This window comes from Mya arenaria, chromosome 12, assembly GCF_026914265.1.
Source record: "Mya arenaria isolate MELC-2E11 chromosome 12, ASM2691426v1".
In the NCBI taxonomy this organism is placed as follows: domain Eukaryota; kingdom Metazoa; phylum Mollusca; class Bivalvia; order Myida; family Myidae; genus Mya; species Mya arenaria.
The window spans coordinates 17,042,523-17,054,937 of record NC_069133.1 but is presented as its reverse complement, the minus strand read 5'-3'; the positions used below and the strand labels follow the sequence as shown (position 1 = coordinate 17,054,937).

Below are 12,415 nucleotides of genomic sequence, written 5' to 3'. Positions count from 1 at the left end.
CACCAAAAGATAGTTACGTTCGGAATAAAAGATGTAATTTATACGAAGAAATGTACAATATTGTAAGCGAACATTGGTGCTTAAAACTGGCAATGTTCTGTATCTGTATGCCTGAAAGATGATGAGCAAAATAATTAAATAATGATTAAATCGATTAATAATCGATCATTGATCAGTTTCATGAACCGATTATCGATAGTATTTTTTCTGTCCGATTCCCAACACTACTAGTAAGAAGTGTACCATAATTAAAGTTTTTAATTAAATGCTTATATTATCTGTTGTTTGTAAATTGTGTATTTTCACCAAACTTTTAATGCTAGTAACATACTTGAATTTTGGAATATTTAAGTACCAGAACCAATGTAATGAAAGTACGTATACTGCAATATCTCTGAATCATTCTAATCCTACATCTATATTCTACAATGACTCTCTCAGTAGATGATTACTTGAGTCTTATATTCCAGCTGAACTTGGTTTGCTCTGTGCTGCCCTTGTAAAGCTTCAGGAACTGAGCATCCCTGTAAACACAAGATTAAACATTCATATATGTTGTATGAAAATACAGTCTTTACTATATTTTAACATGATTTCTGGACAAAACCCTTTTTTTATTACTCGTTCAAATCAAGACACGTTATAAAAAAAGAAAAAAAAAACATTTTAATGACGCACTATATGGTGTTTTGATATTATTTTAGCACCACCAAATAATTACTTACATGTATGACGTAACATAGGAGGAGTGGAATATAGAACAAATAAATTTTGTGAAATGTATTGCTTGCTGATTTATGTTGCCTATATAATAAACTTTATCATACTAATGTAAGTTCTTATTACTACAAACATGTATTTTTTTGTCTATCCCACAAGTAAGTTTTTATCAACTTAATTCTGAAATTAGGCCTTGTGTATATACCTAGTCTGGAACGTGACATTTACAGTATATGGACAGAAGTTGACCACCAGGCTGTCCTTGTCTACCTTCCACAAATGCATCTCCACTTTAACAACATCCTCCTGCAAGCACAACAGGTAAACAGTGCAAGAGAGGAATATAAAAAATTTCATATTGAATTTGATTGGGACCTTAAAGAAAACTCAATTTATGTCAAGTTTTTGTTTAACATGAATACTCACCCTCTCATAGAACCTGTGGTTGACTTGTTGAAGCTCGACCACAGACTCTGAAATATGTGTACATCAATTGTATATAGAAAAAAGTTAAATATAATATGAAATTATGATTTATAAACAACTCAAAGCAAACGTAAGAATATTTCATAACTGGGTAAATTTTAACAAAGCTTTCTACTGTCAGACCTCATTCAAATTAATACTGCCCCTTATACTAAGCAATTTGTTGCTTTGTCATTCAAAGTATAATAATAATCTGGACAAGTTTTTTGTTATAAGCAAACATTTCATACCATTATAAGATCCTACAGCCATTTATTTTTTAACCTGAACTAAGCTCTTAAAACATTACCCTTTCCTTTAAGAAAAACTTGCTGAACACGGCTATTTAAGGACGTCCTATCAGAAACTTTGTATATGTACCTTCAGCTGTCACAGTGTTTTCTTTTATTCCTGGCTGCTTTGATGGATCATCATGTAAATTTCCTGAAGACCCAGTCTTTCGCTGCATTGCAGTCGGGTTTGTTAGATCATCATGCATATCTGAGGCCTCACGAACAACACTTTGTGAACCTTTCTCTCCAGTGCCTGCATTCTCTTGTCCTCTGTGTTGAACAACAAATGATGCGCTTGGAGCAACAGCTAGCCTGTTATCTGTAAATTAAAATACAATTTTTTCAGACAGAATAATTTCTACATTTTTGTAGTTGACTAACATGCAAACCTGCAAAAGTATTTTTCTATTCACTTTAAATAACAATGATAAATTATTTGTATTATGAAAGGGACCAGTATATAAGCTAATTGGTCCTCTGCATTAAATTTGAACTGTTAGACTAAAGAAATAAAAAAGGCTTTTTTAGTAAAACATATAAATCCCGGGTGGAAGGCAATTACTGAAATAGTATATGGTATGTGTCTTTTTTCGCTAATTTGGACCCCAAAAGGGTTAATTTGCTTCTGTTGGGGGTTGCCATAATTAAAAAGTGCCTTCCCAACGGGAGTTATATGTTTAAATGAAATAGCCCTAATAACTTTTTTCTCGCTGTTGTTTCACTTTAACAAGAAAGAGTATCAAAATTTTTATTGGTTAACATACATTATAATGCAAATTTTTATCAAACAAAGATGAATCGCTCATGGATGTTTAATCATGTTCTTTTTGTAATTGTTAATGTTGACTTGAGTTTGGATATTTTTTTTACTCAGTTTTCAACATATCCTCTTGTAAGAGTTTACATTGCAATGATAATAATGAATGTTATCCCATAATTTGTACATAACTGTTGAGACCGTACACTATCATACATATCTACACAATGATATAAAACTTCAAGAGTTTCATTAAATACAAAGTGTATAAAATGGCCCACATTTGAATGATTACTAATAGTTATGAAGTTTGTACAATTAATTCAAAATGTATTACATTTTATCCAACAATGCAGCAATGAGTATATTTTTTTTTAAAAGTATGTTACTAGATTTTTAACCTAATTTATGTCATTCTACAACAATCTTTTTGATGATTGTTGTTAATTTAAACTAGTATACTTGCCGACGATTTGGAACCAAAGCCCTCACATGACCTACTATACCATATATGAATATCAGCATCTTCCACAATGATAAACCTGTATGTGCGACTTTTTAATCCCTCTCTGTATGACATATTTACAGACCAGACATGACCAACAATACTCTTTGTGCATATATGCAGTATTCCATTCCACTCCAAGTGTGTCCTTGAACTTTGAGGTAGGGTTGCGGGTCTTGCACGCACCACATTGTCTTTATGTAACAAACACATGTTCCAATTTAGCCTTAAATCCCTCTGTTACACAAAGTTCTTACAGCCAGACAGGCAAAAAAGTCAAGGGGTTTAAAGGAGATTTCAAAGACCTTTGTCCGATTTTCAAGGAATATCTCAAATAAGAATGTATAAAAACACATACTTTCAAAAACTTTCAATAATAGTAATGTATAAAAATACTATTCAATAGTGAAGATTTCACAAAGATCGAAATTCTTTGTACAGTCTGCACCATTTTTACCTCAGACACTTCATTTGAAATAGAACAAGAAAATGTAAGGTATATTTAAAAAATCACAAGCGCTTTTTAAGCAATTTTCAAGGCAAAACAAAAATTCAAGTAGTTTATATGATTTTTTTGGCAAACTTAAGGACTTTTCATCCAGCAGCCTAAAATTAAAGTACTTTTCAAGTCTGCGCGAACCCTGTTTCAGCCAGGACATGACCAACAATACTCTTTGTGCATATAGGCAGCATTCCATTATGATAAAACTCCAAAAGTAAGGTTCCCATGTTTACATGTGTAAAGGTGTCGTGTCGTTTTCGGCCGTGAACGTTTACAAATTCGCAGACAGTTTAACCGTAACGATCACTTGATTATAAATACAGGGACAATGACGAAGCATGTCCATAAATCTCTTTAACAAGAAACCGTAGTATTTCTTAGTATAAACAGTCAATCACTCACTCGTAATTCAATCTTATAAAATGCTGTTCAATTACAATAATTTGCTTTGTTTCTGAATATAAATAGTAAACACAAATTTCTAAATAAACATTTGTACTAATATTTATTAACATTAATCCCATTTAGAGTACCCCCTATAAAACTAGTAAAAATCATGACGTCACAACATGTGTATTTACGGCCTTCATATGAATCAATGATCAAAAAAATATTGGATTAAGTTGCGCAACGAATTTATGTCCCGTGAACACGTTCACAAAATATCTGTAATCGTGTGAGCCTTGATGCTCTTGTATAAACCTGGTAGCAGTTGTATAGAGATGACCAATGAAATCATTATATTTTATTAGTAAAAATATGTTGGCGTGTTACTCACACGCTAAAGTTTTGCATGTCAGCACTTTTAGGCCAATATCTCAGCAAATACATCAAATACATCATATATTGCATTGAAACTATAGAAACTTTTTCCCATCCATCCAACCTACTTAATTTATTATATCAGATATGTTTTAACCAGGTTTTATCCAAAAGTGACCTTCAACTTGATACAGAGTTTTGTGTTTTACACACAACATATTGTCTTTATGTATTGAACACAATTTATTTCAAAATCCCTCTGTGCAAGACCAGCTATACTGTTTATGCAGAAAATCAGCATTCCAGATTGATAAACCAGTAAGTGCAACCATTTTCTGGCTATCTCACGGTTTAGAACATCTAACCCATTCCAATGCCAAATATGCATATGTTTCCACAATTTCAGGAAAAAAATCCCAAATAGGATGAAATCATGTCACGAAAAGCCTAGCTTTTCAACTTACACCTTGCCCCTTAGCTGGGATTTGCGCAGGAACCAATCATTTAAAAGGATTGTTCATTTACAATTATGAATGCATTGATCAGCACTTTGAGTGACATTCATGGTATAATACATTAACTTCAAAGACAAATGTTGCCCAAAATGATGATTTTAATTCCCAATTATAACAACATACGAAAAAACTCAATCTTTGCAAGCTTTTTATAAATTGACGTGTATAAGTGTGACCTTGACCTTTGAGGTTTGGAAGTTGATCTTGCACGCAGCATGTTGTCCTTATGTACTGAACAAATCTATTGCCTAGATGGTTTTACCTCTGCATGCCTTTTTATGTGTTACCTTCAAGTTCGCTCAAATGACCAAAATGTAATTGTGCCACCATTTTAATGCAGTGATATCCTATTCATGAATGAAACTTTTGCAAGCTTGAACGTCTTTGCATAAAGAATTAGGACACCCTTTTTTACCTTAATTGCAAGTGTGTGTAGCCTGGGCAAGGGGAAATTGGCGTCAAAATCATTTGGGGTTTTAGTCATTTTTTAATCATTTGATGCAGATGTGCAGTATTACAAGAGCAGTGACAAACTATCATATCCCGCACCAAATTAAGGATAGTATTAATTGCGCCTTTTGACAAAGGATACCAATGAACATTACCAAAGCGCAATAACAAAACAACTACTGCAGCAAGAGTTATGGTTCCACTCCACTGCACTTTTACTCAATGTGATCTATCTGTGTAATAAAAATTGAAATCAATAGCTTAAAGACATTTCAAGGAATGCTGAGGAGAAAGAATATCTATGCAAATTATCAAATGCAATAACCGTACCCTGAGTTATGGCCCTTGAATGAACGATAGATGATGACAATACATTTTGAATTAAATGGATTTCAATATATATGCAGCCTGACAGAACTTCTGACCTGCACTCTGAGAGGACTCCTTGCCTGCACTCTGGCAGGATTTCCTGCCTGCACACTGACAGGGCTTTTATCTTTGCACACTGACGTTGCCATAACAATAATATTGTTTGCATACTGATTAGACATATGGCCTGCATAGTCACTGACAGGACTTGATGCAGTGGTGTGCACACTGACAGGACTTGATGCAGTGGTGTGCACACTGACAGGACGTGATACAGGTTTTTGTTTAGTTGTCTGCATACTAACATTACTTGTTCAATTGCTTGCATACTGACAAGACTTTGTTAGATTGTCTGCACAATTAAACAAACGTTTTTCAATTGCCTGCACACTGACAAGATTTTGTTTAGTTGCCTTCGAACCGATATGATTAAATACTGATGCCTTGCACACTGCCCATACTTGATACAGTTGCCTGCACACTGACAGGAATTGATAAATTGCCTGCATATTGATATAGCAAGCATGTGCTTGCTAAAGATGACATCACAGAGTTTGAACATCATTATTGTACAGCTTTAACACGGATATCTTCCAAATATTCCCTACATATGGCTAATGGAAACACATAAAAATATCATGTATTAATAATACTGGCTTTTGTTTCCAAAATTGTTCAAATTATCCAAATAGTAATTATATCTAAGCTCATGGACTCTCATGGTCAGACAAGAAAATATTTTTAAGTTAACCCTATCTAAACTTAATAAATTATAAATGTTTTATGTATTTATGATTTAAGTATAAAACATAATTGACCTTTATTATATACATCACAATAAAGTCAAATTCGTATGAATCATCGTCTGTAAAGAATATAAAACCTCTCCAGCTAATAAAAATAAGAACCAAGACACTTACATATTTACACTAAGATTTACAATTTCTCTACATCGAATGTACACAGCAAAGTATGTATACATTAAAATCATGTTTATACAAGATGTGATAACTATCAAAGCGATATATATGATCTGTACAGGATTAAAGTTTTAATGCAAGCCTAGAATGAAAAAAATGGTATAAAATATAAACTTTAGACTCAAGTAGAGTAAAAGGCTATCTAGGCCAAGTGTCCATCGGTAATTGACCTTTACCTTCACCCACTGACCTTAAAATCAAAAAGGTTCATCTTCAGGCCCCGATTTCTCGAAACCTCTTAAGCTTAACAGGCTTAAGTCGACTTTTCAATTAGCAAAAATACATCCTGAAAATGGATTTTGATAAATGAAAAATGGTTTATTCTGATAATCATACAGATTATTCTAACATAATTTCTAAACTATCTCGAAGAAGTAAATATAACAAATTTTATAGACCAACAAAAATAGTGAGATTAGCTTAATCCTGTTATAAGGGACTTAAGATATTTCGAGAAATTGGGGTCTGGTCATAAAAAATCTGCCTACCGAGTGTGAGGTCTCTGTGACCGAACTTCATTCAGTTATTGTTCAGAAGAAAACAAACAGCTTAAAGTGACCACAAAATTGACCCACTGACCAAAAAGTGTTTATGTTACAGTTAGGACCAACCTGCCATCCATGTTTGAGGTCCCTAGGAACAAGTTCTTCAGTTATTATTTATTGGAAACGGATTTTCAGCTCAAGCTCAACAACAACCTTGACCTTTGACTCACTGACCTTAACATATGTAGGGTTTATCTTCTGATCATGATCAACAAGCCTACCAAAGTTTGAGGACCCTTGGACTAAGCATTCTTCACTAATTGATGGAAGCGGTTATCGGCTTAAGTTAACCTAGACCTTCACCTGTTGAAGTACAAATCAATTACATTCATCAATTGGTCATGACCAACCTGCGTACGAGGTTTGAGGTTCCTGGGCGTAAGCGTTCTTCAGTTTTTGATAGGAAACCACGAGGACAGACGGTCTGATTACTTTATGCTGTCCTTCGAAGGGCATAAAAAATTCAATTCATTTTTTTATAAACACATTGTATTCATTTGACCATTTTTTGACGTCATTGGAGATAATCAAAGTTTGACTGTTACAAAATGAAGATATATTGTGAAAAATGTTGGAATACCAATGACAAATAAAACAAAGGGTCAAACTTATTGAAATCAAATTGCAGAAGCAAAATGTCACAAAGATTGTTTACATGTTATATTTAAACAGATATGAAAATTGACATTTTCGGAGGAGCGTTTCCGCCTTTATAGTCTCTTTTTAAGATATATTTTAGTTTTAATTTATTTTTATTTAAATACTGTACTCTGAACAAAGTTTAATAATTTAAAAGAAAACATTTCACCAAATCATGCTACGTGTAAATTCTACACCATGTTACAAGAATAAGGTTTATCCTGATGCATTATATAAGCATATTGTTTTTATAAATGTGTATGGTTACAATACTTACTTTTCCCCGCTTTTGATGGTCTTCGGTGAGGAGATGGTGACTCCTCACCTTGCATGAATGCTCCTTTATTTTCAATCTCTGCATTAGATTAACAACATTCCTAATGCATTATATTAGCAAAATGGATGGCTAAAGTCATGCCACTAAATATATATTTATCAAAACAAGCTGGTACACTATCATACGTTGTTTCTTAAATTAAGCACATTTTTGAAAATATGTTCAATTATTTCTTAAGCTGACCTCATATTTAGCTATTTATGAATTTTAAAAAAGAACTGCTTGAAATTTTATTACATAGGACAACTCTATGTTAGAAAATTCATTTTCCTGTTAACTGATGTTTTGCCAGACATTATTGTGTTTTGTCTAATAATATCTGATAATGATTAAAATATAGACTTAATCTGTACTTGCCGCTTTTTGTAGTCCTTGAAAATTAGAGGGTGCAGGCATAATTAAACACAGATAACCTTTTAAGATTTCAAGCTTTTATCTTAATGTAAGAGCATGCATTACAACGATGGTGATTGTTATAGTTTAATGTAAGCATAACAAATAAAGACCATTTAATACTTTCAGCCCTAAATAAATTTGAATAATATCAATCCATTATGAATAACATCAAAAAATGCAGCAAGACTGATCGTGATAATAATAACTACATGTTTAATAAAATGAATATTTAAAATAAAAATGGGACTTGATTTTTCGTCTATTTTTTGTCTAGTTGTTTTAAGATTTTTAGCGGACAAATACAATTGAGCTTATGTTGTTTTTTCTAAGGGTTTTCCGACAAGTAAGTGCCTTGACATAAAGTTAAGTGTTTTTATTTTTTTTAATCTTCTATACGAAGGTTGTTACCTGGTCTGATGTTCTTTTTTTCATCAATTGTCCCGGAAGCTTTATTTGTAGGTCGGTCTCCGGATAGGCTAGGGCTTGGAGATAGAATTCCAGATTGTATCTGCTGACCATCTCCCTGTGAAGAGTAGTCTGCCCTCGCAACTCCCTTCTTTTGGCAGCCTGGTGTTGACTCTGACATCACTGAAATATTTCATGAAACGCTTAAACAAATGTTTTTTTCTTAAGAATTCAATGACGTCAAAACCTATCTATGTTTGTTTCTTTCATGATATAATGTTTGGTAATAAAGGAAAGGTATGTATAATAACATGATATTTAGTTCCAAATATCAACGCAAATGTGACAGTAATTGAAAGAACCATATCGGGGAGTAAATTAGAACAATATCTAACTACGCATCCATTTGGTCAATTTATTCCAAGGCAAAATGTAACATTATCCGACAAGTTGTGTGACAATGATTTTGCTTAAATGATAATGTAATGTAACTACACACTATGTAGTAAAACTAGTGAAATTCATCAATGATTTATCAAACATGTAGAATTTCAGATGATGATGATGATTATGATGATGATGATGATGATGATGATGAAAAAACAAACAGTAGTCTAGACAAGACCAGCTATATGTATCCTAATGAGCAGGCGCCAAGATACCACACAACGGTCATCAAATAACTTCCTCTTTCGTAGGTGTTTATTTGTTTATGTTCATTGGTCACTCATTCAATCAATTTAGGTTATATTAACACACTTTTAATTCCGCAATTGGTGTTGATAATATTATTGTTTCATCTTACCTGAAATATCACTGATGACTTAACATGAGCTCTAAACGTTCTACTTTCGCGTTCAATCGATTCACTGATGAGAAGCACTTGAATTGCACAAAGATGTGTAGTAATTTGTGTCGTGATTTGCTGAGTGAAAATATTCATGTGAACAACTACAGAAACAAGCTCAGTAGCAATATGAACATAAACCCGGTTTAATGGCACTATGAAAAAACGAAAATATGGGAGCTCAGGGATGACTAGAGGACATTTTGGCCTGTCGTTTGCTCGCTTTGATGATTGCTTACGTACTGGTCTCCACAGCCGACATTTTTATACGCATAAATGTCTCTGCCACTGACACAAAACCATTTAAGTTCAGACTTTTGTGACTGATGCAATCATTTATCTGGGGTTCAATGTGCATATGGCACTTTCGTCCGCGTCCACCTTTTGTCACTCCACCAAAGCAGATTAAAGATTCTCAATAATCTCTTCTGGTTTATGCATCCCTAATGACAACCATTGTTGCTTGTAATGCTTACTCTCAGATACTTCGAAAAAAAGTCATCGATGACTGTCTTGCTATTGACTTGATACTCAGCACTACAATTCCCCTCGTCTTGCAACTCAGTATGTTCTGATAAGTCGTCATGACCTTTCCATTGTTCGCTGCAGTGACGAAGGTAAAACCTACCCAAATCAATCACACTACTGGTTGTCGGCATGAAAGTATTTCGTGATTAACCACTAGTGATCTTATTTACTGGTACACCAGTCTAGTTCAGGAAATGTCATGTAACACTGTGACAATTTTCCTTCCATCGAGCAGACTGACCCTGCGGCCAATTGAAACTGAGTAGACAAATTAGGGCTGACAAGTCGGTTCTGACCTTGAACGGTTTTCCCAGCAAGTAATGCTTAAAGTGCCAGGAGCAACAAGCTACAGCAAGGAGCAAGGAGTTCCTTTCTCATGGTGAAATACCTCTTCTCCTTCTGTGTCTTCAGTAGACAATGCAAGCTTCTTCCAGCTGACCTTTCTTGCAAAGAACCTTTACCACAGATAGACCGTTTTAATATTCAACAGCTCTTTGTGAGCCACGGAAATATTGAATGAATCCGTTGATCCCTGGCCACTACCTTAAGGTAGTATAGCAACTGCAGCTTTTCACCCGACTCCACATTGTCTTTTCTCCCTTCCTTCGACACGGATCCCATACGCATTTTGTCGATGCCTGTTGACTATCCATAACCGCCGCGCTATCCTCGCCACCACAGGTAACATAATGCGACCTATTGTGCGCTTTGGAGAATTGAACGAATGTTTACAATAAATAATAATATGTAAAATGAGATAAAAACGATAACAAAATGCGCTATGGCAGAGTGCATGTTTTTTATTGCCAAATTATTGATACTACAAGTTTCGTATCATTATATTTCTTACATTGTATTTATACGCTTTAAAGTACCGTATAAGCTTAAATAGTGCTGAGGCAGTGTTATTATGTATATATGTAGTTTTGTCTTTTGAAAAAAAGCAATTAAGCAATTTTCAGTTTGATAGGAATTTGCTATCGGATGCCGATCAAAAAACATACGTTCGATAGTGTATAAAAGTTAATTTGCTATTTATCTGATGTATTTCATAGTTGGTGTTCGAATTTTTGTGGGCCATCGGTAGTCAAAATTTCGCTAAATTTCATTGAGATCGATACTGATGTATTGCAGAAAATCTATATCATATAAATTCAAATTAAACTTTTTCCTTCGAAGGGAGCGACAATACACCTAACGGTTTATTTGTTATAGTTTATAGAAAATCAGGTATAAATATCATTTAGTATGACGTCACCGACAAAAACATAAATCGACTCACTCATATAGACCAATAACCAATATAGATTACGGAATAATAGGCTCTTATATGTCTTTTGGAACCCATGACCTGTTAAAAAAAGTCAACAGCCAAGGTTCACGGCTGCTTTAATTATCTTAGTTAAGAATTAGGGTGACCCATAAGGTTTCAAGGCAAATACTACGTGCTCTATTTGTAAATAAGAAACCTATTTATAAACAAATGAATACATCGTGAGAATTTCAAGTCTAAAAATAGATCTGGATCAAAACTAGAAAAAATATCGTTATCTAATAGTTCTAATTTAATCAAAATACAGGATCTTAATTCTTTTAACGTTACTTATGTTGACAAACTTGAATATAAGAATAATTGTAAACACTTTTATCTCAGTCTCGTATCACTAAACGCCCAAAATATTGCAACGGAAAACGAAAGTAGAAATAGCATTTTGTTATTATTAAACGCAAAGGAATTGAATCTACCAACAAATCACAGTAAATACGTAGATGCTTTAATAGTGTGTCTTAGTTGATTACCTGTAATGTTTTAAAAGATGATTAACAACTTCCCATACAATTTACACATCCAGCAAGACAGTCGATTTACTTCCTTGTTCCAATTTTTAAAGGTTATATTGATCTAAGCCCAGCTGATAAAGTTAACTTAATAACCGGGCTACATTGCTTATATGCAACTTTATACGGAGCGCTCAACAACTATATGCTCTTTTATAGGCGGGGCTTTAACGTTCCCGCTCTTTTTCTAGAAAGTAAATTTATCTATATAAGTTGGTTGTTATCAGGGGCGGATCCAGGAATTGATGTTAGATTGGGTGTTACTTAGGGGCGCAACTTTTGACATGTTCCCCTCCCTCAGAACCGAAAGTATATGGGCATGAACTGTTTGTATTGTCACTTGTAAAACAATATTTAATCTCAAACACTCCCATTTGTCTGTACTCGTATTTCTAAGACGTTCGTGTTAAAGGTAACCTGTTTCCAGATTTAATTTTTAAAATATAGGAGTTGCACCTCTAGATAATATGAATATCACCATGTGTGGTGAAAATAAAAATAAAAGTTGAGTTTGGTTGAGTGCATTATCAGTATTGCGCAAAACACCCTGCGCGAGGGTTG

The 12,415-nt window shown here is 33.8% G+C and overlaps 1 protein-coding gene across 4 annotated transcripts in view; it reads right to left on the bottom strand.

Annotated features, from left to right (window-relative positions):
• Nucleotides 1–11,954, bottom strand: part of LOC128211084 (uncharacterized) — a 60,341-nt gene extending 48,387 nt beyond the window's left edge. For 2 of the 4 annotated variants that reach the window (XM_052915502.1, XM_052915505.1), the window contains exons 1-7: nucleotides 11,816–11,954; nucleotides 8,644–8,823; nucleotides 7,780–7,857; nucleotides 1,567–1,797; nucleotides 1,147–1,193; nucleotides 926–1,026; nucleotides 453–524 (exon numbers count right to left, since the gene is read on the bottom strand). In XM_052915502.1, the coding sequence (XP_052771462.1) occupies nucleotides 453–524; nucleotides 926–1,026; nucleotides 1,147–1,193; nucleotides 1,567–1,797; nucleotides 7,780–7,857; nucleotides 8,644–8,821 (707 nt within the window). In that variant the 5' untranslated portion in view covers nucleotides 8,822–8,823; nucleotides 11,816–11,954. Of the gene's footprint in view, nucleotides 1–452; nucleotides 525–925; nucleotides 1,027–1,146; nucleotides 1,194–1,566; nucleotides 1,798–7,213; nucleotides 7,759–7,779; nucleotides 7,858–8,643; nucleotides 8,824–11,815 lie in introns of those variants that run through there. The other 2 variants (XM_052915503.1, XM_052915504.1) reach the window with 2 other exon arrangements.
• Between the last annotated feature and the right edge of the window lie 461 nt (nucleotides 11,955–12,415).